Source organism: Macrotis lagotis, chromosome 3 (genome assembly GCF_037893015.1).
Source record: "Macrotis lagotis isolate mMagLag1 chromosome 3, bilby.v1.9.chrom.fasta, whole genome shotgun sequence".
NCBI classification, from domain to species: Eukaryota; Metazoa; Chordata; class Mammalia; order Peramelemorphia; family Peramelidae; genus Macrotis; species Macrotis lagotis.
Window position 1 is genome coordinate 225,697,365 of NC_133660.1, and position 24,038 is coordinate 225,721,402.

The 24,038-nt window shown below is 40.8% G+C and overlaps 1 protein-coding gene across 6 annotated transcripts in view; it reads left to right on the plus strand.

Annotated features, from left to right (window-relative positions):
• CTBP1 (C-terminal binding protein 1) overlaps window positions 1–24,038 on the plus strand; it is a 456,395-nt gene that overhangs the window by 341,716 nt on the left and 90,641 nt on the right. The window contains exon 1 of one of the 6 annotated variants that reach the window (XM_074229970.1): window positions 17,479–17,627. The exons of 4 other annotated variants lie outside the window; for them this stretch is intronic. In XM_074229970.1, coding sequence (XP_074086071.1) covers window positions 17,588–17,627 — 40 coding nt within the window. In that variant the 5' untranslated portion in view covers window positions 17,479–17,587. Of the gene's footprint in view, window positions 1–17,478; window positions 17,628–24,038 lie in introns of those variants that run through there. One more of the 6 variants, XM_074229971.1, reaches the window with a different exon arrangement.

Here is a 24,038-nt window from a genome sequence, read left to right on the forward strand (position 1 = left end):
TTGCTGGGTAGTTGATTTTCAGTTGCATTCTAAGGTCTTTTGCCTTCCAGTATATTATATTCCAAGCCCTATGAGCTTTTAATGTAGTTGCTGCTAAGTCCTGTGTGATCCTGACTGCAGCTCCACGGTATTTGAATTGTGTCCTTCTGGCTACTTGTAATATTTTCTCTTTGACTTGGGAGTTCTGGAACTTGGCTATAATATTCTTAGGGGTTGGGTTTTTGGGGATCTCTTTCTCAGGGGGATCTGTGGATTCTCTCCATTTCTATTTTGCCCTCTGCTTCTAGAATATCAGGGCAATTTTCCTGTAGTAATTCTTTGAAAATGATGTCAAGGCTCTTTTCCTAATCATGACTTTCAGGTATTCCAATAATTTTTAAATTATCTTTCCTAAATCTGTTTTCCATATCAGTTGTTTTTTCAATGAGATGTTTCACATTTTCTTCTAATTTTTCATTCTTTTGGTTTTGAAGTATTGATTCCTGATTTCTGGTAAATTCATCAATCTTCCTGAGTTCTATTCTTTGTCTGAAGGATTTGTTTTCTTCAGAGAGCTTTCTTATCTCTTTTTCCATTTGCCCAATTCTGCTTTATAAGCATTCTTCTCCTCAATAACTTTTTGAACTGTTTTATCCATTTGACCTAAACTGGTTTTTAGCATGCTATTTTCTCAGCATTTTTTTGGATTTCCTTGACTAAGCTGCTGACTTCATTTTTGTGTTTTTCCTGCGTCTCTCTCATTTCTTTTCCCAGTTTTTCTTCTAACTCCCTCATTTGATTTTCAAAGTCTTTTTTGAGCTCTGTCATAGCCTGATCCGAGTTTCTGTTTTTCTTGGAGTCTTTAGATGCAGGAGCTTGTGTTTCCTCATCTTCAGACTGAGTATATTTATCCTTCTTGGGATCATAGATAATGTATTTCTCAATGGTGTTCCTCTTTTTTTCTTTGCTTGCTCATTTTCCCAGCCTAAGCCTGTTTTGGGGCTGCTTCCTGAGCTTTTGGGACACTCCCACAAGGGTCTCAGTGTGTGAGGCTCTGTCCTCCCCCCTGGTCTATGAATGACCATATGCTATGGGGCTGAGGTGGAGGGGGCCCTGCTGTTCTATTGGGGGGCCTAGACTGTGATCAGGATCTGAATGTGTTCAGAGCCCCAGAGTCCTGCTCCAGAGGCAGAGCTCTGCAGTCTTATTCACTCCCCTCCCTAGGTTCAATGGGCTCATGCCCTGCGGGCTCCTGCTTACTGGCTCTGCCTGCTTCTGTTCCTGGATCTGGGCTGCTCACTGTGTGCCCTGAGGGCTGGGCTTCAGTGCTCTCTCTGGAAGAGGTCCCCCTCTGTTCCCCCAATTTGTGCCCGGTGCTTCCTGGGGCGTAGCTCAGGAAACTCCTCCTCTGCTGAGAGCCGTGGCTCCCAGCACCCTGGGGCTGCCTCCAGGAGGCTGAAGTTCTTTTGCTCTGGTGGGCCACCCCCTCTGGCGGGCCACCCCTCCAACCCTGGGGAGCAGAACCTTCTGCCTCACTGGGTCCCTCTGTGTGTTCCGTCTCTTGAAAATTTAAAGTCCTTAGTTTCAAAGATTTTTGAGAGAGCACCTAAGACAGGATCTGCTCTTGTTGCCATCTTGGCTCCGCCCCCTATCCTTCATTCTTGAAGAAGACCAGGACATTAGGAAGGTGATGCCATGACAAGCATATGAATTGAATTTGAGTGAGGGAGGCTGAGCTAAGTCAACAGCTATAAGAGCTATCTGGGTCTAGTGGCCAGATATAAATCAGAATGACTGAAGATGGTCCTGGATGCAAGGAAATCAGTTAAGTAACTTGCCCAAGGTCATACCATTAGTAACTGGCAAGTGTCTGAGGCTGAATTTGAACTCCTATCTTCCTGACTCCAAGACCAGTGCTCTATCTACTATACATCTAGCTCAGACAGTATGCTGGATGTTGAATCTACAGTAACAAAAATAAACAATCAGGGGCGGCTAGGTGGTGCAGTGGATAAAGCACCAGCCTTGGAGTCAGGAGTACCTGGGTTCAAATTCGGTCTCAGACATTTAATAATTACCTAGTTTTGTGGCCTTGGGCAAGCCACTTAACCCCATTTGCCTTGCAAAAAAATGGAAAAAAAATAAACAATCTCTGTTATTAAGGAGGTTATAACAGATTCAAAGAAAAGTAAATTTAGTATGCAAAAAAAATAAACAAGCCAGGTGGGGGTGAGGAAGGAAACATTAAACTAGGGGAATCAGAAGAGGCCTCTGAAAGTAGATAATAGTGAAAGACTTAGCCACCCTAATCAATACAATGATCCATGACAATTCCATTGGAATCATGATAAAAAATGTTTTCTATCCACTTCCAGAAAGCACAGATAAAATCTGAATGCAGATTAAAACTTTTTTTACTTTATTTTTCTAGCTTTTTTCCCCTTTACAACATACCCTTTTGTAAGACTTCACATTACTTGCCTTTTTTTTTTGCAAGGCAATGGGATTAAATGACTTGCCCAAGGTCACACACCCAGGCAACTATTAAGTGTATGAGGTCAAATTTGAACTCAGGTCCTCCTGCCCCAATTGCTTGCTTTCCTAATAGGTAGAAAAGAATTTGGAAGGAACAAGAGAATTTGGATTTAAATTTTTTTTTAATATGAATGTTAAACAGTATAGGGGTATGGGGGGGGGTGAAGTGAGACATAAAGGAGGTAAGACCAGAATTGAGAGGGGAAAAGAGCTAGTGATTCCTCAAGATAGAGGTGAGGAGGAAGAACATAGCAAGCAGGAAAATAGCCTATATGTAAAGGCTCATAGAAGGGAGTTGAAATGTCATGAACTGGAAGCTTTGCATGAAGAATAATGTGCCAGGGGTTAAATGTCCCATCAGCCTGAAAAGTTTAACTAGCTCCAGAAGGGGAAGGGCTTTCACTACCAAAGAGTTTGTATTTGATCCTAGAGACAACAGGAAACCACTGAAACATTTTGAGCAAGGAGTGAATGGTTAGAACTATTCTTTAGGAATGTCAATTTGGTAATTTCATGAAGTCTGGATTGTCAAGAGGAGATACCAGATACAAAGAGATGAAATTGGAGACTATTAGAGCAATGCAGGACAGAGAAAATAAGTAGTTAAATACAAAATAGTTTGGTAGGGATGATGGACTAAGTTGTGTGATCTGGACGGTCTGAGGAAGAAATAAATGAAAAAGATATTGAGGAGGCAGAACAAAAAGACTTGGTACTTGGTTGAACATAAGCAGTGAGAGAAAATGAAGAGTGAAATTGACTCTTAGGTGGGGAAGGAGAATATTTTGAAGAATAGTGAAACTATGAGCAGAAATAGGTCATTTAAGAGGAGAAATGAACTTGTGGATTCTCTATTGGGCACATAGCGTTTGAAAATATTAGCTCTTTTGAAAGTAGGCATTTTAGGACAGTGGGTTGCACAGTAGATAGAGCACTGGCCCTGGAATCAGGAGAACCTGAGTTCAAGTCCAGCCTAAGACACTTAATAGCTAGCTATATGACCTTGGGCAAGTCACTTAACCCCATTGCTTGCCAAAAAACCCAACCCAAACAAACAAGAAAAAAGTAAGCATTGTTTTGCTCTTCATGCTTGTATCCCAGAACCTAGAACAGTGCCTGGAACTTAACGGTATACTAGACATTCTCATAGATTAATTGATTGATTGATCTCTGTAAGTTAGCATCCTGTATTTCTCCTCCCTCTCTCAGACAAACTCTGAGAAAAAGATATTTACACTTATTGTCTCTACTTCCTTTCCCCCTCACTTACTCTTTTTTTGTTGTTGTTGTTTTGTAAGGCACTGAGATTAAATGAAGACAAGGTCATACAACTAATAAGCATCAAGTATCTGAGGCTGGATCCTCTTGATTCCAGAACCAGTACTCTATCCACTATGTCACCTAGCTGCCCCTCCCATCACTTCTCAACCTTTGGCAATCTGTCTTCTATTCACAATATTCAACTAAAACTGTTCTCACCAAATTTACTGGCAATCTTAATTGCCACATCTAATGGTCTTTTCTCAGTCTCCAGCTTTCTTGACCTATCTGATGCATTCAACACTACCAACCACTCTCTCCTCCTGGATACTCTTAATCCTCTTTGGATATTTATGACACTGCTTTCTCCTGGTTCTCCTTCAAACTATCTATCCAGTTCTTTTTTACCTTCTTTCCTATTATCCTCTGTATCTTTAGGTCATTGTGTCTCCACATTTTCCCTTTTAGAGACCTCATCATCTTCAAGGATTTAACTATTCTTATTCTCTATTCAGATGACTCTCTGATCTATATATCTAATCTTGGCCTATCTGTTGAACATGAGTTCCATATCACTGGTTACCTACTGAATGTTTCAAATCAGATGTACCCAGCAGGCTCAAAGTCAAACTCATCTTTCCACTAAATTTAATGGTGTCAAACTCAAATCAAAATGTATATTGACTTAGAAAACCTCCAAATAACATTATCAAGATTGTATTGTATTTTGCTAAACATTTCCTCATAAATTTTAACCTGATTCCAGTCTTTAATCTGTGCTTTTGCCACTTCCTCCCTAAGCCATCTTCTCTCCAAAATTCCATTTTCTGTACAAGACAATAATGTTTGTCCTTCATTTTCAAAAGACCATCAGGGAGGTGATGCCATGACAGGCATGTGAATTGGTTTGGAATGAGGAGATGCTGTGTTAAGTCACCAGCTTCTCCTCCAGAGCCATCAGGGTCCAGTGACCAGATATGAATCAGGATGCCTAGAGATGACCCTGGATGCCAGACAATCAAGGTTAAGTGACTTGCCATTCTTCTAGTTTCCAAGCTGTTGCCATTTTCCTCTCTTATGTCCTATATCTGGTCAGTAAGCAAATCTTGACATATCTATCCCCATGTTATGTCTTACAAACAACCCCCTCTTTTACCTCACACACCTTTCACCTGAACTATTGCCATAGCCTCCTAATTAGTCTCATTATTCCAAGTCTCTTCCTGCTATAGTTCATCATCCTCTCCACGTTGCTGAAAAAGGAGTTTTCCAAATGTAGATCTCTCGGTTCCCTACTCAGTGACCTCTAGTGCCTTCCCAATGACTCTAAAATAAAACATAAAATCCTTTCTTTGGTTTTAAAGTCCTTTACAATCCATATCCAATCCATCTTTCCAGTCTTATTGGAAATTACTTTCTCCTTTCACCTTTCCAACCCCATTAACTAGCCAAAGTGGCCTTCTCTCTATTATTTACCCAAGGAACACCATCTCCATTTCTGGACCCTTGCTCTTGTCAACCCAGTTGCCTAGAATACACTCCTTCATCTTTGATTCATAGAATTCCTCTCTTCCTTCAAAATACAGATCAATAGTTAAACCCTTGGAAGTTCAAGTATCACTATCTTTATGAAGTCTTTCCAGAAACCTACAATTGCTTTCTTCTCCCCAAACTACTCTACTATTTAACTATTTTGCATTTATTCCCTCTAAATTTATTTTATATATGATCCTTGTCTCCCCTGCTGATTAATAGAAATTGCTTGATTACAGGTATTTCTAGCAGTAGTTAGAAAGGAATAAATGCTGTTTAATAAAGTTTGTTGATTTATTAGAGTTGTCAAGCCATCTTTCATAGGAAGTCCATCTCTGGTTGCAATTTCACCTTTTGGCTTGCTGTTTCCATGGGGTAGTCAATGTGATTTACACATTTATTGCTTTAGTGTACATTATAGACATTTTTAGAGTATCAAACAGAAAATTATGATATACTATTATGAATAAATATTAGCCAAACCTAATTAACTTTAAGTTTTAATTGTATAACACTGGATCATGAAGTCCCCTTAACTTCTTTTCTAGAATCAGAATTTCCCTTGGGAGATTAAAATTAAACTGAAAGGAAAGAGGGGATGACTGAGATATTTTTTTATAGTAGTTTCCTAGGGGGTTTTATAGGAAGTGAAGTGCAGACTTTCTGTTCAGGGTCATGCTACTGGGCAAATGAGAGCTGATCAATATTTTCTATTAGGCCATTCAGTTTCTACTATGTGTTTGCATTATCTGTAGTTTTGTTTTGGCTTGGGATTTGTGAAGAGAATTTTTCAATAAAAATATTTCAAATCTCCAACATATTAATAAAATTTTGGATAAATTTGGAAACAGGAGTTCTGAGTTTCCTTTCAAACTCTGCTGCTTAGTACTTATGTGCTATGTGACCTAGAACTGAACAGGAAAATCAGGGGCAGAGAAGTTGAAGTGTATAGTGCTTGTAGTTATATGTGACTTTTATGTGTGAGATAGATGAACATGTTTTACTTGGTGGTTGATGTAATTTCCTTCAAGTTATAGAGATGCCATGATTGCACATGCAGAACCTAGATCAAACTATTTGCCTTTTCATGGAACAGGGACAGAGGGAGGGAGAAAGAGAATTTGTAATTCAAAATTTTTAAAAAACAAATGTTAAAAATCATTTTATATGTAATTGGAAAAAATAAAATATTATTTTTTAATTTTGATGGTTCTACAAACATTAAACTAGAGATTCACAGAATTGGTTTAGAATCTACATCTATTAAGTAGAATTTGCAATTCAGTTTGATATTTTGAAACAAGATAAACAACTATAGAAAAGTATTAGAAATCTGAGGACCAGAATTTTAATCTTAACTTTTTATTTTACTTTTACTTTTATTTATTTAAGGCAATGGGGTTAAGTGACTTGCCCAAGGTCACACAGGCAATTATTAATGTCAGATTTGAACCCAGGTCCTCATGATTACAGGGCCAGTGCTCTATTCATTGTACCACCTAGCTGCGCCATAATCTTGAATCTACTGCTCAATTAGCTAACATTTCTATAGCCTATATTGTTTGCCAGGCTCATTGCTAAATATTTTACAATTATTATCTTCCCAGACCCCAGGGAGGCAGGTGCTAGGATTATCCCCATTTAACAGTGGAAGAAACTGAGGCAAACAGGTTAAGTGACTAGAGTCACCCAGTTAGTAAGATCTGAGGCTGGATTTGAATTCAGGTCTTCATGATTCCTCCCCCTGTACTCTATCCCCTGAACCCCTGGCTATTTCTTATTACCTGTGTGACCTTAGGCAAGTCACAACTTCAACAGCTAACATTTTTATAATGCTAAGCATTATAGCATTATTTTATTAGCTTATGCTAAGATTTATCTCATTTGATCTTCACAAAAACTCTGGGAAGTAGTGCTGTTACTATCCATTTGGCTCAGGGTTAAGGAGCTAGTAAGTACCTGAGGTTGTTGAATTTGAACTCAAGACTTCTGATTCCAGACTCTGTACTCTATCCATTTCTTGCTTCCTGTACAACCTTTAGAAAGTTGCTTAGGACTTAACATCCACCTCTCTAAAGTTTAATTCTTAAGATAACTCTAAAAGTTTGTTAATCTAAAATCTATTTTTTCAAGCATAAAAAGAAACACTTTTTCTCAAATTAGGGGTTTTCTTCTAGGCTGCTTGAAAAATAATAGATGTTGGGATGTGGCAGGAGTTCCTAATATTTCTCAGTAGCACAGCCAAGAGGCTGCAACCCTGGGCCCCTGAGCTCAGGAACCAGGACTTCTAACAATTCCACCTGTGATTGACAATAAGGTTACTTGATAAGTGACAGAGCAGTTTGAATGCTCCTTTGTTCAGGAGCTCTTTTCCTCTGTTTTTGTTTCTTTTCTTCTGTCCCTATTTGAATTAAATTCTACCAAGGGTACCCACCATTTGTACATAACTAAGATTTTAGATAAAATGTCACATTGCATTGGCTCATTTTAGTGTGCCATAGTTATAAACATGAATATTTCACATGTATACAAATAAGACAAAGACCTACATATTGCTAAAAATATACTTCAGTAACAGTAATGAGAATTTTTCATACAAATAGAATTTCTCAAACTATGTGAAGGTTCTGTTCCATCCACATGACCACCCTTGACATAGGTCTTCATCACCTCTCTCCTAGACTATTGTAATAAACTTCCAATTAATTTTTCCCTTTTATATACATTTTCTGCTCAACTACCCTAAAACAGATCTAACCACCATTGATTCTCTTACTCAAGAAGCTTCAGTTACTCCCTATTACTTATTTATATAAATATAAATATATATATATATATATATGTAGAGAGAGAGAGAGAGAGCCAAACTGACATCCTTGTTCTTACACATGAAATCGTTTATGTCACCTCTATGTCTCTATACCTAAAATGTGTTCCTTCTTCACTTTGTTGTTCAATGTTTTTCAATCATGTCTGACTCTCTATAACCTTTTTGTAGATTTTTTGACAAAGGTAATGAAGTGGCTTGCCATTTCCTTCTCCATCTTATTTTACAGATGGTGTTGTTAATATTTGAACTAACAGTTTAGCCTTACAGTGAAGCTTTATAGGATAATTTTGCTGTGAAGTCTTTTCCAGCAAAGGAAAGGTTAATACTTCCTTCTCTATTAGTCAAAGGACAGAGCTGGTTTTTGACAATAACTCCTTTGTCAAGAGTTTGGGATTTCAAGGACCATACATGGGATCTACTTCTAATGTGTAAAGGCTTGAGTATGAATAGAGGGGAGGAATTAAGGCTGTAAATACACTACTGTCTTCAAGCATTTAAGGGGCTGTCATGTGGAAGAGGGCTTAGGAAGCTTGTTCTGCTTGGCCCTAGAGAACAGAGCTAGGCCTAGTGGGCAAATGTGGCAAAAAAGACAGATGTGGGTTTCATTGAAGGAACAGCTGCCTAATAACAAAAGTCATCCAAGTGATCTGGAGAACCTCAGAACCACAGATCAGATGTGATCGTGGAAGCTCCCTAGATGGGCTGCTCATTCAACTGGGATACTGGACCTGATACCCTCCAGAACCTCTTTCGGCTCTGAGTCAGTTCCTTCTTAAATCCACCTGGGTACCCTGCCACCCTCTGTGCCTTTCTGTGTGTTGTGTCTTGGGATCAGTATTCCTTAAGGAGATTCTGGGATGAGGAGGTAGGCAACATGAAGACCAAAGGAGTAGTGGAGTGGGGGGTGGACACAATGTAAACTCTTGAGTACCAGGGACTATTGTGTACTGTCTTTGTTTCCCCCCAGCATTTAGTACAATTTCTTTATTTTTTCTAGTTACATGCAAAGATAGTTTTCAAGTTTTTGAGTTCCACATTTTTCTACATTCTCCTTTCCCTCCCCTCTTCCCATGACAGTGAACAACTGATATAGAATGTACATGTATAATCACGTTTAACATATTCCCATATTAATCATATTGTGTAAGAGGAATCAGAATTAAGGGGGGGGGAATAACCATGAGAAAGAAAGAAAAATATAAAAAGTTTTTTTTAAATGAGCATAGTATGCTTTGCTTTGCATTCAGACTATATAGTTTTTTTCTCTAGATAGAGATGGCATTTTCCTTAGCAGGTCTCTCAGGATGGTCCTTGATTGCTGAGGGAAGCTACATTTCTCAGTTGATTATCCTACAATGTTGCTATTATTGACTTAGTACAACTTCTTGCATATAGTAGGCACTTAATGTTTAATTGAAATGAAATTCCTACTAAGTATGAATATCATGATTTGGGAAGATATGGGAAGAATATTAGATTTGTATTCAGAAGGAATGATCTTGGTTTAACCAGTAGTTGTTATAATTTTGGTTGGGTGAATCCCTTCACCTCTTGGATCCTCAGTCTCCCCATCTGGAGGATAGAAGTGATCGAACTACCTACCTTAAAACATTGTTTTGAAGACCAATTGATGAGGTTTAGTAAAAGCACTATTAGCAAATATAAAATATTTAGACAATAAACATGAGTAATTATATGCCAAACTATTCTTCATACTGTGAGGAATAAAGCAACCACACATCAAAATTAGCGTGTAAGAGTTAAATCAAATAATATTTGTAGACAATAATGGAAGGGAAATCACAAAGCAATACAGAATTTATTGTCAAATGGATGACTTCTAATAAATACAGAGGAGTAATGCCATAGCTCAGTATGGTCAGAAAAGATTACCAGGAAGAAATGAGATTTAAGGTAAAAGATGGGTAGGAAGCAGCTTCAGAGGAGAGCAAAAGCACTGAGACAGGTTAGAACAATGTTTAATGGGAAAATAATGAGTAAAGTCATTTCATTTACTTGGTAGGTTTCATGCAGAGATGTAGTGAAAGATAAGATAGCCTTTTATTATGGAAGGCCTTGAATGCCAAGCAAAGGTTTGGAGCAACATCCTGCATTGGAGAGAATGCTAGCCTTGGGGATCAGAAAAAAACAGGATTGAGTCCAGTTCCACGGCTTAGCATCCTAGTTTTCTTAGGTTATTTCCATTTCTGAACTTTAAATAAGGGGTCTGTCCTAGGTGATCCTTCATATTCTCTTTCAGATTTAGACTAAATTTGGTCAGTAGGTCCACAGGAAGCATCAACTAGTTTGTGCAAAAGGGGCAGGGATATAGTGAAATGGATATTTTTGGAAGATAAGGCTACAATTCTATGCAGAAGAGAATTCGGGTGGTGGTAGATTGGTAGTGTCAAACGCAAATAGAAATGAGGGGCCACCCATCCATGCATAAGGCCTCTGTAAATATTGACTTCATTTAAAAATGTGATATTAGCTATGGTTTATTGGATTTTTATTTGTTAAATATTTACCAGTTACAAAACTGCATGTGGCCCACAAGGTAATGTTTTACACTTCTGTGATAGCTAGCAGATTGGGAGGTCATTTAGGAAGCAGTAGTCTAATCCTAATAGACTATTTATTTATTTATTTATTTAATTTTAGGTTTTTGCAAGGCAAATGGGGTTAAGTGGCTTGCCCAAGGCCACATAGCTAGGTAATTATTAAGTGTCTGAGACCGGATTTGAACCCAGGTACTCCTGACTCCAGGGCCGGTGCTTTATCCACTGCGCCACCTAGCCACCCCTTATCCACTGCACCACCTAGCCGCCCCTCCTAATAGATAATTAAAAAAAAAACTATTAGCAAATGGTGGCAGAAAAAATGGGAGGAAATGCTTTTGAAACTCAGTGAAAGAATGATTGCCAGACTTGGATTACAGAATTCATTCATTCATAAAACCTTCATTAAGTTACTACTAGCCTGATGTTTTACAGGGCTGGGTTTCTTTGAATGGCCAATAACTGGTCCCAGGCCAAGCACCACTTGGTCATTTGTGGGACCCTGATTGGCTCTGGGTAAATGTAGATAGTAATTGTTTCTGTTTGGGCCAGAAACCCTGAGGGTCTTCCTCTCCCAGCTTGAATTTTTTATTTTATTAGAATTTCTTTTTTAACCTTAACCTTAAAGGTTTTGCCTCAGTCAAACTGAGACCTGTAAAAGACCTTAGCTTTAAAAGATCAAGGTCTCCCACTGCATCCAGGGCCATCTCCAGTCATCCAGACCTATATCTGGCCATTGGATCCAGATGACTCTGGAGGAGAGAATGAGACTGGTGACTTTGTACAGCCCTCCCTCACCAATTTACTTGCATGTCATAGTATCACTTTCCTGATGTAGTGGTCCTTTTCAAAAAGGACAAACACCAGTAACAATCTGGCACAGCATGAGTCAATAAGGTTACAAAGACAAAAATGAAACAATGATTATCCTTAATGAATTTAGATTTTAGTATGAATATAGAGAAGGAAGAACCAAAGATTCTTTGTTAGGTTATATTGTAGGCTTTACAACAAAGAATTGATTTGTGATTAATAAATCAAATAGGGGCCGCTAGGTGGCGCAGTGGATAAAGCACCGGCCCTGGAGTCAGGAGTACCTGGGTTCAAATCCAGTCTCAGACACTTAATAATTACCTAACTGTGTGGCCTTGGGCAAGCCACTTAACCCCATTTGCCTTGCAAAAAAAACCTAAAAGAAAGAAAGAAAGAAAGAAAGAAAGAAAGAAAGAAAGAAAGAAAGAAAGAAAGAAAATCAAATAGTATATTGCCAGTTGCTTAAACCAGTGGGGGGGAAGAAGACCCTTGTTATTAACTCTAAGACCTATGTATTTTATAAGTTGTCTGCTCTATTTTCTTAATAATCATTAGTATTTAACTTTTTCTTTCATAATCTTGGTTTTTAATGTTAGTAGTCTTTTTGATTGTAGTCCAAGGATTCTTCTCTATCCAACCTAAAATGTACCTGTGGAGTAAGTTTTGTGATGCCAGAAACAATTGTCATTTAGGAGATGATGTTGACCTATTTGACCAGAACATAGGTATTCTTCTTTGTAATCATGGAATGGATGAGACAAATAGAAGATAGAAAGCCTTTATACTTGTTTTTAGATAATATAGATTGTCCATGCATATGACATCTTTTGTAGATTTCTCTCTTAAGTAATTTTCTAATTCAGCACATGTCTGTCCCATCTTTTAATGTTAACCAAATCCCAAAGTGTTCAATTAAAACAGAACTATATCTATGTGCCTATTTCTCAAGCCATTTCCTAGAAGGGCCAGAGACCATATAGACATATCTGTGCTGGAATTCTAAATTAGCATGGTACCTGTTAATATTATTAGTATTAGAAATGCTCAATACCACTTCATTACATTGAAGTTCAATATATAAAGCATCCTTGTGAATTTTTTAAGCATGGTCATTAGATACAAATGATGAGAACAGTCAGTGTTGGAGGAGTGGTGTAAAAATAGGCACACTAATGCATTTTTGGCAGAGTTGTGAATTGAAACAACCTTCTGAAAGGAATTGGGAATTAATATGCACATAAAATGACTAAAATGTTCAGAGATTCCAGTACTAGTAATATACCCCAAGGACTCCACTGACAAAAAAAAAAAGCTTCATATAAACCAATATATTGGTAGTATCACTTTTTGTGGCAATAATAAAATAGATTTCCATCAATTGAGCAATTGTTCATAGTTGGGAGTCTTATTGCTGTGTTGTTTTGTTTTGTTTTTCTGGGGAAAATGTGTTCAGATCACTTTAATGGAGGATTCAATAAATGTATATTACTCTATTGTGATGAATATAGAGAAGGTGAACTGATGAAGGAAAAAAAGAAAAAATATACACATTAACCCCAAAGAAAAGATCTGAGAAGATGCCTTCATAGATCCTTTACTGAGGTTGAGGTCCATGGGCATGGAACATTGCATGTGATGATAGTTTTTTCCCATTGTATTTCTAAGCTTTATTTTTTTCTTTTTCCTTTTCTTTTTGTTAGAAGGAATGATTTTTTTTTGGTTAGGTTTTTGCAAGGCAAATGGGGTTAAGTGGCTTGCCCAAGGCCACACAGCTAGGTAATTATTAAGTGTCAGAGACTGGATTTGAACCCAGGTACTCCTGACTCCAGAGCTGGTGCTTTATCCACTACCACCTAGCCGCCCCTGAGAAGGAATGATTTCTGAGAGAGAATGAGAAGTATACTGAAGGAAATATAGGTGATGTAAAAACAAAAGATATCAATAAAATCTATTTTTAGTAAAAATGATTTTTAGGAAATAATATTTCTGGAAGTGTTATGGTAGGACCATTTAGAATATAAAAAAACAATTGTCACCTTATAAATGAATCTTTAAGTACATTGCAAAATGCTCTTAACTTTTATTGTCTAGGATTCAAAATGACTACAAAGATTTTATTAATTTGGGAAGTTATATGTGAATATGATGATGATCAAGATTATTGAAAGTCTTGCAATTTCCATTATATAAATCTCATTCAATATTGTGTCACAAAAAAAATAAGCATTTCAAAATCAGCTATCAAATATTACTGAACCTATAGAAGATTGCCAAGCTTGCTTTCTTAAATGATTGTTTGACCTCTGAAAAGTATGGAAATGCCTCATGGTCATGTCACTTAGTCTGTGTTTAGATTCTCTTGAGAGACAGGCTTGAAGGCCTATGATAGATTTGTTCTTAATTTATATATATATTTTTCCTTTCCTCCTATCTCCTCCAGTCTCACATAATATAGAAGAAGATCCTAGTGGCTAGGATAAGTCAGTGCTCTCAGTCTGTAGCTCAGGTTTAGCAGAGTAGCAGAGGCAGTCTGAAAGTTTCTATTTAGAAAGGCCTTGGGCCAAAGGCCTTTGCCTGCAAGTAAAAATGAAAAGAGCAAACATGACCACATTTGGAATTTTTCCCTAGATATGGGAGAAGGAACAAAAAAACTATTAATCATTGCTTCCATCTGTTCATAGTGCCATTATCAGTTAAGCATTCCCCTTGTCATAATATTATGTACCATACCCCTTTCCTCATTCCCATTGTACCAACAATTGCACTTTTAGATCAGTGTTTACCCAAAATAACCACATGCAGCATGATCAAATCAATATATTTTGTGTTCTTCCTCAATTATATTATAGTTTAATAAAATTTTTCATTTGAATTAACTATATGGTGCTATTTTTCTATTGCTGTTTAGGTGTTCTCAGTAGTTCAGTTTTTAGCCATATAGGGGAAAGCCACTGTCTCCTTCTGTGTCTGGTAGAGCACATACTGCATTGTTCCCTGTCAGTGTGTAGCCAACCATGTTAACATGCTGTTTTGTAATTCTGATATACATACAGATGCTACAGTTTTGCATTATCCCTTTCTGATTCCCATTTTGAAAGTATTCTCTTAGCTAATTTAGCTGTATGTTTTTATATTTATTTAATCAGAACTGCAAAATATGGAATTTTCTTGGTAGTATTGGACACCCTTAAGTAAATGTATCATAAAACACTCATGTGTGGTGAACCTGAGAGGGAAGTCAAAGCATTACTGATAGTTAATCGTTATTTTCTTAGCTTGCCCAATGGAGTAAAAACATACATATACATACATATACCAAAGACCCCGGTAGCAATCATTGTGCTGACATAAACTTAACCCTGAAGGCAGAATCAATGTGAAGTGGACTCCTTTCCTCTGAGAACGAAAAGCCCCCCCCCCCAATCTGCACCACATTATGAATCCCTTTCTCAACAGAAACAAGAACACCCCCCTAAAATGGTGTGTTTGAGTTGTTCTTTCTTAGATAGGTAACTTAAAAAATATCCGACTCTCCAATACAATGTGTATTCCAGGCGGAGGGAAGGCAGCTGTCCTTCCCCTTCTTGCAGCCTCTCCCGGAGGCCGCCGCCTTCCTGCAGCAGAAGGGGCTTTTTCTCCAGGGGCCCTTCCGCGGGCCGTGGGTGCACATGTCGGAGCTGGGCGCCCGCCTCCCTCCCCCCGGGGCCTGGCCGCCCAGGCCTGCTCTCTGAAAGCTGCACGTTGCCCAAGGAGGGAGGAGGGAGGAGGGGAAGGGCAGGGCTGCTTTCCCTCCCGGGGCGGGCCGGGCCGGGCCGGCCCCCGCGGACCGTTTCGCAGGCTTGGAGTCCACGCCTGTCTAAAGGCCAAGGTCCTTCAATTCCCCGACATTTTTCGAACATAAAGTTTGCAAAGGTTCAGGGGGAACTCTCCCCCAGCCCCAACTTTCGTCCTAGGCGTGCGTTTCAGCGAAATGAAAACCGATTCGGGGGAGACGAGGCGTTATTTGTCACTTGATGATTCGGAAAGACCCCAGGGCCCAGCTCTCGGGCCCCGGAAGGCGATTAGGCCTCGGAGTGCCCGGCCATTATGGGAGTGAATTGTGTTCTGGCTCGGGCTCCTCTACGTACAGTTTAGAGTGTGCTGCATTAGGCCAGTCAGCTGACCCAGCCTGGCTGGGGAGCTGGCGAACTCAATCTTTCGGTTTCTGTCCTCGGCCTCCTCCCGGTCGGCCACCCCGAGCCTTTCTTTACGACAGTGCCAGGCTGGGGGGGGGGGGGGGGGAGTTGACCTGCGTTTTCCCTGTCTGAAATTGCTGCAGCTTCCGCGGGTCTCGCGTGTTCTCCTGTGACGGAGGGTTCCTGGTTCCTGCACTTAGGAGTTTGGTTTTTCCGGGGCAAATGTGTTCCGATCACTTTAATGGAGGATTCAAAATGTGACAGGGGCTGCCCACGTTACTGACTGCACTTGGGGAAAAGATGTCTCTTGTGATTCGGTCTGAAGTTAAGGATGGGTTTCCTGCTGTCTCTGCCCCCCTGGGCAAAGAGGGAGACCTCGATTGGATTCAGAAGTGGCTTTAAATCCTGGTCTGCTGGTCACCATTCCTATGACCATGGTGGCCCCTCAGCTTTCTCAGAGATCTCAGCATCTCTCCCCTAGTTCCTCCTGTTCTGCAGACTGTTGGCACCTAGGGTGACAGTCACTAGAATTTTAATTTCTCTTTCCAGTGTCACACATCATACCTAGATCTTAGACATCAGAAGATATTTAGTGCACACTCTAGATAGCTGCCACACACACACTCCCAGATGAGGAAACTGAGGCCCTGGCCAGCTTGTCTGACTTGTCAGAGGTTACACCACGTGTCATTAGCATCAAGGGCTGTATTTGAGGCCAGGACTTTGCATCACACCCAGCTCCGTACCAGAGCTGCAGCATCCAGCCCTCTTGTTTCTCGTGTCTGACCATTGGAGTGTTCAGAGGTTAGAAAGAAAAATTCTCAATGCTTTATCTTTTGTGGCACCTACTTCTGGAATGAGCCCTGATCCCGGTGCCTGTGTCCAGTGTCTTCTGATAGCCACGGTGCTAATTGGGTGCATGCTTATCCTCCTAATCCCAGCTCGTTTTTTCCTAGCTTGTGTTTTTCTGGAGTGAGCTTGATGCCCTCCTTTGGATCAGGGTTCAGACCCTGTTAACTTTGGGGTTTCGATTTTCAGGGCTTATTTGTTGCCTTTCACCTTTAAGCTTTGCCCATTTTGGGAAAAGTCACTTTAGTTGAGTTGTCAGAGGCAGTAAAGTCGGGCGGGAGTCATTTCGGGAAGTTTTTTGCTCACAGGGGGGATGGATTTTTCTGAACAAGAGCAGATTTATTTAGAGGCAGTCGGTCCCCTGTTGTCACAAAGGGGCACCAGGAGCCCCACATTTGCCGGTTTCCTCCCTCCCCCCCCCCCAATCGGACTTCCTTAGGGTCCCCTGTGAAGATGTAGTCCTAGTTCTCATTTCAGCTGGGGCACTGGCCCAGCCCTCCCTCCAGCGCGCTCCCCCGGGGCCAGAAGTGCCTCTGCCCCGCAGCTGCCCTCCCCGGGACTAATTCCATGGGCAGCCCTGGATGAAGTGCCCGAACACGGCGCAGGCCGGGGGCTGCCTGGCCCGGGCAGCCCCCCGGACCCTTTACTTTCCGCGACTAAACGTCTTTCCCTGGTCATCGGCCTGTTTTGGTCGGAAGCAGCCTGGCGCCCCCCCCCCCCCCCCCCCCCCCCCCCCCCCCCGGCCCCGGCCCCGGCCCCGGCCCCGCTGCCTCCCGCTCGCTCCCTCCGCGCCCGTTTCGCCGGGTTTTCTTGCCTGGAAACAAGAGATTAATTTTGCCCGCGCCAAGCCCCGCCCGCCCGCCTCTCCCACTGAGGAGACAGCCGCACTCGGGCCGAGGGGAGGGAGGGAGGGAGGCCGAGTGTGGGGAGCGTGTGCATGTGGGGGGGCGAGGGCGCGCGCCTCGGGGAGAAGCGGAGCGGCCGCCGCCATCTGCGGACCAGCGGGAGCCTCACTCCCCCAACTTCTCCCTCCGCGCCCCCGGACCTGCCTTTCAATGGGAAGTTCGCACTTGCTCAACAAGGGCTTGCCTCTCGGTAAGGACTCCGGCCTGGGGGAGGGGGCGAGGCGGGGAGACGCCCGGCCCGGCCCGGCCCGGCCCGGCCTGGGCCCCGCGGCCGCGGGGAGGAAGGCTGCGGCGGCCTCGGGGGCGGCCGGGGCCGGGCCGGGCCGGGGGGGGGGGGGGGACGAGCCCCCCCCCCCCCGCTCCCTCCCCTCCCCCCCGGCTGCTCCCTTCCCTCCTTGCCTGCGCCCTCCGCTGCGGCTGTAGCTGCCCCTGGCTTTGTGTGTGCGTGTGTGTGCGCGTGTGAGTGTGCGTGTGCCAGCGGGGGTGGGGGCGCCCAGGGACCCGCTCCCGGACTTGCCACCGGGAGGGGGGCGTGCTCCGCCGCCGGGGGGAGGGGGCTCCTCCACGTCGGGCCCGGGGCCGAGCCGGATGGGGACTGCGGAATCCTGCAGGCCCGGGCGCCGGGAGGGGGCCGCCGGCGCTCGCCCTGTGGAACAGGAAGTCCCGCCGAGCCCGGGGCCTGGGCCGGGGCCTGGACACCCCTCCCCCGCCCGCCGCCCGGGGCCGGAGGGGGCGGGGGCTGTCACCGCGCCGCGGGGCCCGGGTGTCACCGGGCAGGGACCCCGCACCGCGGCCGAGACACAAAGACCAGGCCCGGGCGAGCCCCGAAAAAACACAACTTTCTTTTGCCGCCCAGATTGGATTCAGCCCATTGTGTTTCTTTGTTTTGAAAATAGTTTGGGGAAGCAGATGGCCGGTGTTGGGGCCCGGCCTCGGGGTGAAGACTTGGGCACAGATTTCACCTGTTGTAGCCTTAGATGGCATGCTGCTTCGGAGCCAGCCCTAGTGTCAGCGACGTCGCCTTTAACTGGGCAAATGAGGGTGGCCGAGCTACAGCCCCCCCCCCCCCCCCCCAGGGACTCGGCCCTTTAGCCTCGCTTAGAGAAGAATGAGGCCTCTGGCACAACTGCCCCTTCTCTATATCGTTGTTTTTTAACTGCCAATCAGGGCAAACACCCCAATTTGGGGGTGTATGATCCCCAGGCCTCCTACAGCCTGAAAAAATCTCTGATTCTGTAATAATGCATCGCAGAAATGGTGTTTGCTAAGTAACTCTTGACTCCAAGGACTAGATTTCACATAGCAACTGCAGTCATTTTGCAGATGGTTAACATCCAGGGATTTTTAACATCATTGCTACAGTATGTTCCAATGGGAAAGGGCCAAGTCATCCAACTCTGATTTAAATCCTTACTGCAGAAGACAGAAGCACAACTAGGTCATTTTTTGTTAAATATGACTGGCTTTCGGAAAGTAAATGCAAAATAAATTCACAAATAGGAATTTTAATATCAATATAAAATCAATTTCCCTAATCTTCTAAATATTATTTAGGGCTTTCAGATAAAGTCTTTGAGTCACACATAGTAAAATTACCTGACAACTTAATTAAGTAAAAAAAAAAGTTTCTGGGAGTCATATTAGTATGAAGATATTTGACTTTAATCAGCATTTTAAAATGCATTATACCTAGGCTCCGCTTTTGTTATTATGTTAATATGATGTCCACCAATTTCCATTCTTCCAATTTATAAAATTATCCTGCAGTCATATAAAGAAAAATTTAAGTTTTTTTTTTCCCCATGTTTTTTCCTGGTATTTACCTAAACTTTTTGAAGGGAAGGGGAGGGAGCTGGGAGGAAAGGGAAGTCGATTTTCTAAAAAAGTCATTCTTTGGTAAAAATCTTATCTTGGCTCTTAATGTAAGAATTTAAACAGAATATAATGCACAATTTAGTTTTTTAAAATAGGTATTGATAGATATACATGAAATTAGTATTGTTTACAACATTGGATGTGTTCCTTTTAAAACATGTTCACACATTAAAGGCTGCTTTTTTAAATTAATAGTTTATTTTTGTGGCATTCAATGGTTTATAGAGTATTATAAATAACATTATCTTATTTTACTAATGTTACTCTCCAGTTCTTGGACAGAATTGAACTCTAATCCCAGACATTGTGATTTTTTTTAAAAGCTGTATAATAACTAACTCCTGGCAACAGCCAATAACTTCCTCTCATTTCCCTTTATTTGTGTGTGTAATTAGTAGAAGTGGAATGGCAGTAGGCTTTGAACAGTAACTGATCTCAAGTGATTTCTGTGGTCCTTGAATTTAAGAAAGAAATAATTTACCATGTCCTAATTGTATTCTTATTTCTCTACCTCTGTTTGAGTCTCAGTTTCTCCATCTTTAAAATGAAGAATTGGACTGGGTTTTGTCTAAGGGTCCTTACAGCTCCAAAATTTCACGACCTTAGCATTTGTTGGTAGTTTTTTATTTCCCTATTTAATTCTGTTTTATGTTTAAGAAATGTAATCTTGTGTTGGGGCAAGTAATCTCAAGCATGCTCTTTTAAATATTTTTGTAAATTGTAAAATTCATGTCACTGAGGAGCTAGAAGTCATAGCTCTGAATTCAAAAAACCTCTCCTATCAAGATCAGAATTGGAGCTCACACAGTGTGTCTTAGCATTCTTCATTGCTGTTTCACTGTCACTGTGTCACAGAAGAAAACCTGAACAACATACAGATAAAGAATTGGGCTCGTGCAGAAACATTCAACCAAAATAGCTTAAAATTTAGGAGAGGCTGACAGCATGGGAACTGTGATTAGTTAGGATTTTTGATTAGGATTACATTCTGATCAATATGCTAAGACATCCTCAGAACATCAGGGTGAAATGAGATAAGGCTGGATCAATTATTTTTACCCAATTATTTATATGCTGCTGTGGTTTTCAGTACTTAAAACCACCGATAGCCCGCAAGAATTACAACTTGTTTTTCCTGACTTGGCATAAAGTTGACTTGTTTTATTTCATGAGTATTTAAGAGGGTAGGAAGGGAAGTACACAGTAGAGCTCTTGGGGCAGTGATCCTAGAGCTATGGGATCTTAGGATCACAAATTTAGATCCTGAAGAAACCTTTCAAGTTCTTTAAGTGAACTCTCTCAATGCACTGGTGAGGAAATTGACACAAAGAGGCCTTTACTTACTCAAGGTCATGAGATCATAGCTCTAAAGGTGGAAGAGACCACAGAAGTCATCTAGTTCCATTTCTTCCCTCATTTTATAGATGAGAAAACTGAGGTCTGAGGTCACCTGGGTGATGTGTCAGATTCAGATCTGAACGCTGGTCTTGTGACTCCAAGTTCAGTACTCTTCCTCCTTCACATGCGACCACTTTCCTGCAGTTTCTGGGCTTCAGCTATCCAAATTTTAATTTTCTCCAGAAGCATGCGACTCATCTGTGCCTGATATCTTGCCCCCTTAATGAAAGGCTACAAATCTGAAATCATCGCATAGCTGACCATGCCACCCGTTCTCACTTCTGAAGAACTCTGGCCATCTCTTTTTTCCATTTACTTAGGTGATCAAGGCACCCCTCAGTGAGTGTCAGTGTTACTGTGAGGGAAGCTTTCTGGCAGAACTGACCCACACAAAAGATAGAGAAAACTTACACAGGAATGTGTTTTGTCTGAGACTCAGAAAAGCAAATAGAAAAGTGACATCTACTACAGCTTTCATGGTATGCATAACCTCAAACTTTAGCCTTGTCTTAGTCTAAGCTGTTACTCTCATAGTATACATTTGTTTCTGGCTAGGCAGAAAGTTGTTCCTTTGAGAGTATCAGAGAAGCTACCTGAGAAGTGCTGCCTCAGTTAAATGCTAGAACTTTCCTTGGCTAGGGGCCAGAGGTTCAACACTTGACCAGCACTTGACTTCAGGGAAGGGGTGCCAAAAAGAAAGGGAATTGACCTGGCTCTGAAATTTTGGAAAGTAAGAAGAAACAGAAATATCTGTCTGACCATGACATGCTTTATATGAAAAGCTTAGTTTTTATGATATATTTTTCTATAATAATTTTAAATCAAGATTTATCATTCAGTTTTTATAGTTTTAAGCTTACAAAATGAAAAAATAACCGCTATTAAATAAAACGTATTTGTTCATCATTAATAATACTTTTCATAAGCCCCTTATTTCTTAGCACCTATCTACTGTTGTTTAATTCTTAAAGGTATACTGTAATTTTGGGACCAGGCCCTTGTAAAACAGAAAAGAAAAAAAAATTTCCATTTGTTTGAGAACACTAAGGTTGAGCATAAAACTGCTAAGTATGTATGTCCTAGAACTACACTCTTTAGATATTTAAGGTGATATGATAATCTTTCTCTTTCCAATGCCTTGGACATCAGAGAGAGGTCTAGGGGTCTTTCCCTTTCTTCATCTCCATCTCCCTCTCCCTCCCACCTCTTCATACCTCCTTCCTTACTTCCCTTGTAACTCTTAGGTTCTGGCCACTCCACCCCCCCAAAGAAAAATGCTTCTAAAATAAAGTAGGAGAGTATTTTAGGAACAGCTCATTGGAAAAGGAGAAATTAGGAAATAATGAATGAGTGAATGAAGGAACAAGAAAGCATATATGGAGAAAATGAGCCTGCCATTTAAAAGGCATTTTTAAAGCCCTGTCTATTTGCAAGACACTACCCAAAATATGATAGAAAACTACACAGGCCTACCTACTACTTGGAGTGCTTAATGAATATGGCAACAGAGTGGAGTCTTGAAGAAAGGGATGAATTTCAAGTCAGATTACTTGGCAATGTCTTTTAGACATGCCCAAAGCATAGAGAAGGAATGAAATTTGTATCTAATAAATCAGTTTATTCTAATGAAGAGTATACAAATGGATATAATCTGAAATAGGCTAGAGGAATGTTTTGGAGTCAATTTGGGAAGGACCTTGAAGACTAGGATAATATATCTTTTATCTAAAAGGAATAGGGAGCTTTTCTGCATCATCCACTTTGGTGTGAATATTCCTAAAGATGTCTGTCAACTCTTTTACAAGGGAGTACATTTTTACCAAAGTAATTGTTTTCCCTATCCTGAGATGCTACATTTTTAATAATTTTGTCTATAGTGTCTAAAATGTGTGCTGTTTTACCAATCCCTTTTCTTTTACTTTCAAAGTATCTGGTAATCATACCTTCCCATACAGGATGAAGTTAAGCTTACTTTTTTTTTCAGTCTGTTTACAAAATCAAGGCTTTGCTAGCTGGAGGGAAAGAAAAAACTTTTAAGCTGAGCCATGGTGCCATCTCCCATCCCTCTCCTGACCCCAGTGCTATTGCTTTCCCTCAGGTTTTTCAGACCAGCTAAATTGGATTATACCACTCTCACTCTTTCATGCCATGTATTTTATGCCTGAAATCTTAAGATTCTGCTTTATTCTATGTATTTTAAAATCATTGTTAAGACTATTTAAAAGTTATTATCAAATTTATTGGCATATTTGAAATGTAATGGGCAGATTAAATTTTGACAAAAATCTCAAAATTCAAATTCAGTGGTTAAATCATTAGTATCTAGTAATTTTCATATTTTATATCATCATTGACAGAGTAGTACCCATCTTTTGTGATTTTTTTTTTTTTTTTGGCTAGGCTATGCCTAGCACAACACCCTAAGCTGTTGTGACAAGTCTTGGAGATAGAATGTCTATATATGTAATTATAATATTAAAAAAGTCATTACCAAAACTCTATTAGAAATGAATAATGGCAACTTTTTTCAATCAAAGCTAACCTGTTTGGTTATCCAAATTTTTAATGAAGTTCCCCAAAATGTATCTTTTTTTCAGGTTTGTTACTTCTGTTTATGCACAGAGTTTTTACATTGTTACTATAATTGCTTGTTGTATTGTTTGAAAAGAAAAGTATCTCATTGCTTTTAGCCACTTATGAAATAGATTAACACATAGATGTATCTTTATATGACTCGGGGACTAGCGGGGATAGCCTTATGTGAACCAGAGGAAAGAACTCCAGAAGGGCTTTGCCTCTTCCAGGATATTCAATCTTAATCTTAGCAGGGTCAGACTGTACTGCCAGGTGGTGGTCAAGGTAACTCAAAGTTGACTGACAAATTCTCAAAGTCTTTCCTTTTTTCACCTTAGGAAAGTAAATACCAGACTGAACATCTGTTTTCAAATTTGTGGATTGCTTCAGCAGTTGCCTTCCTTGGTGACTCACCAACTTTCTTTAGTGTACCTCAAGGGCCAAGAGTCTTCCTCTTTATAAAATTGTTAGACTTGAAAAAGAAATTGACTCTTGTGCTTTTTCAAACTTAGCCTAATTTGCCCTGTAATTGCTCCAGAAATACTTATAAATCTCTATTTGTTTGGGGGTGCTTTAAAAATATATCTATACAGCATTTGATCTAAAACCACAGGCATTAAAATTGACCATTCTAAGTAAGTTGCTCTTAATATGTCCAGAAACTAAAATCCCACAGGCAGGGTTGAATTAATGATGGTGTACTGTATCCACTTTCCTTCTTGACTTTGATACTTGTAGTCTGGATCTCAGGTCT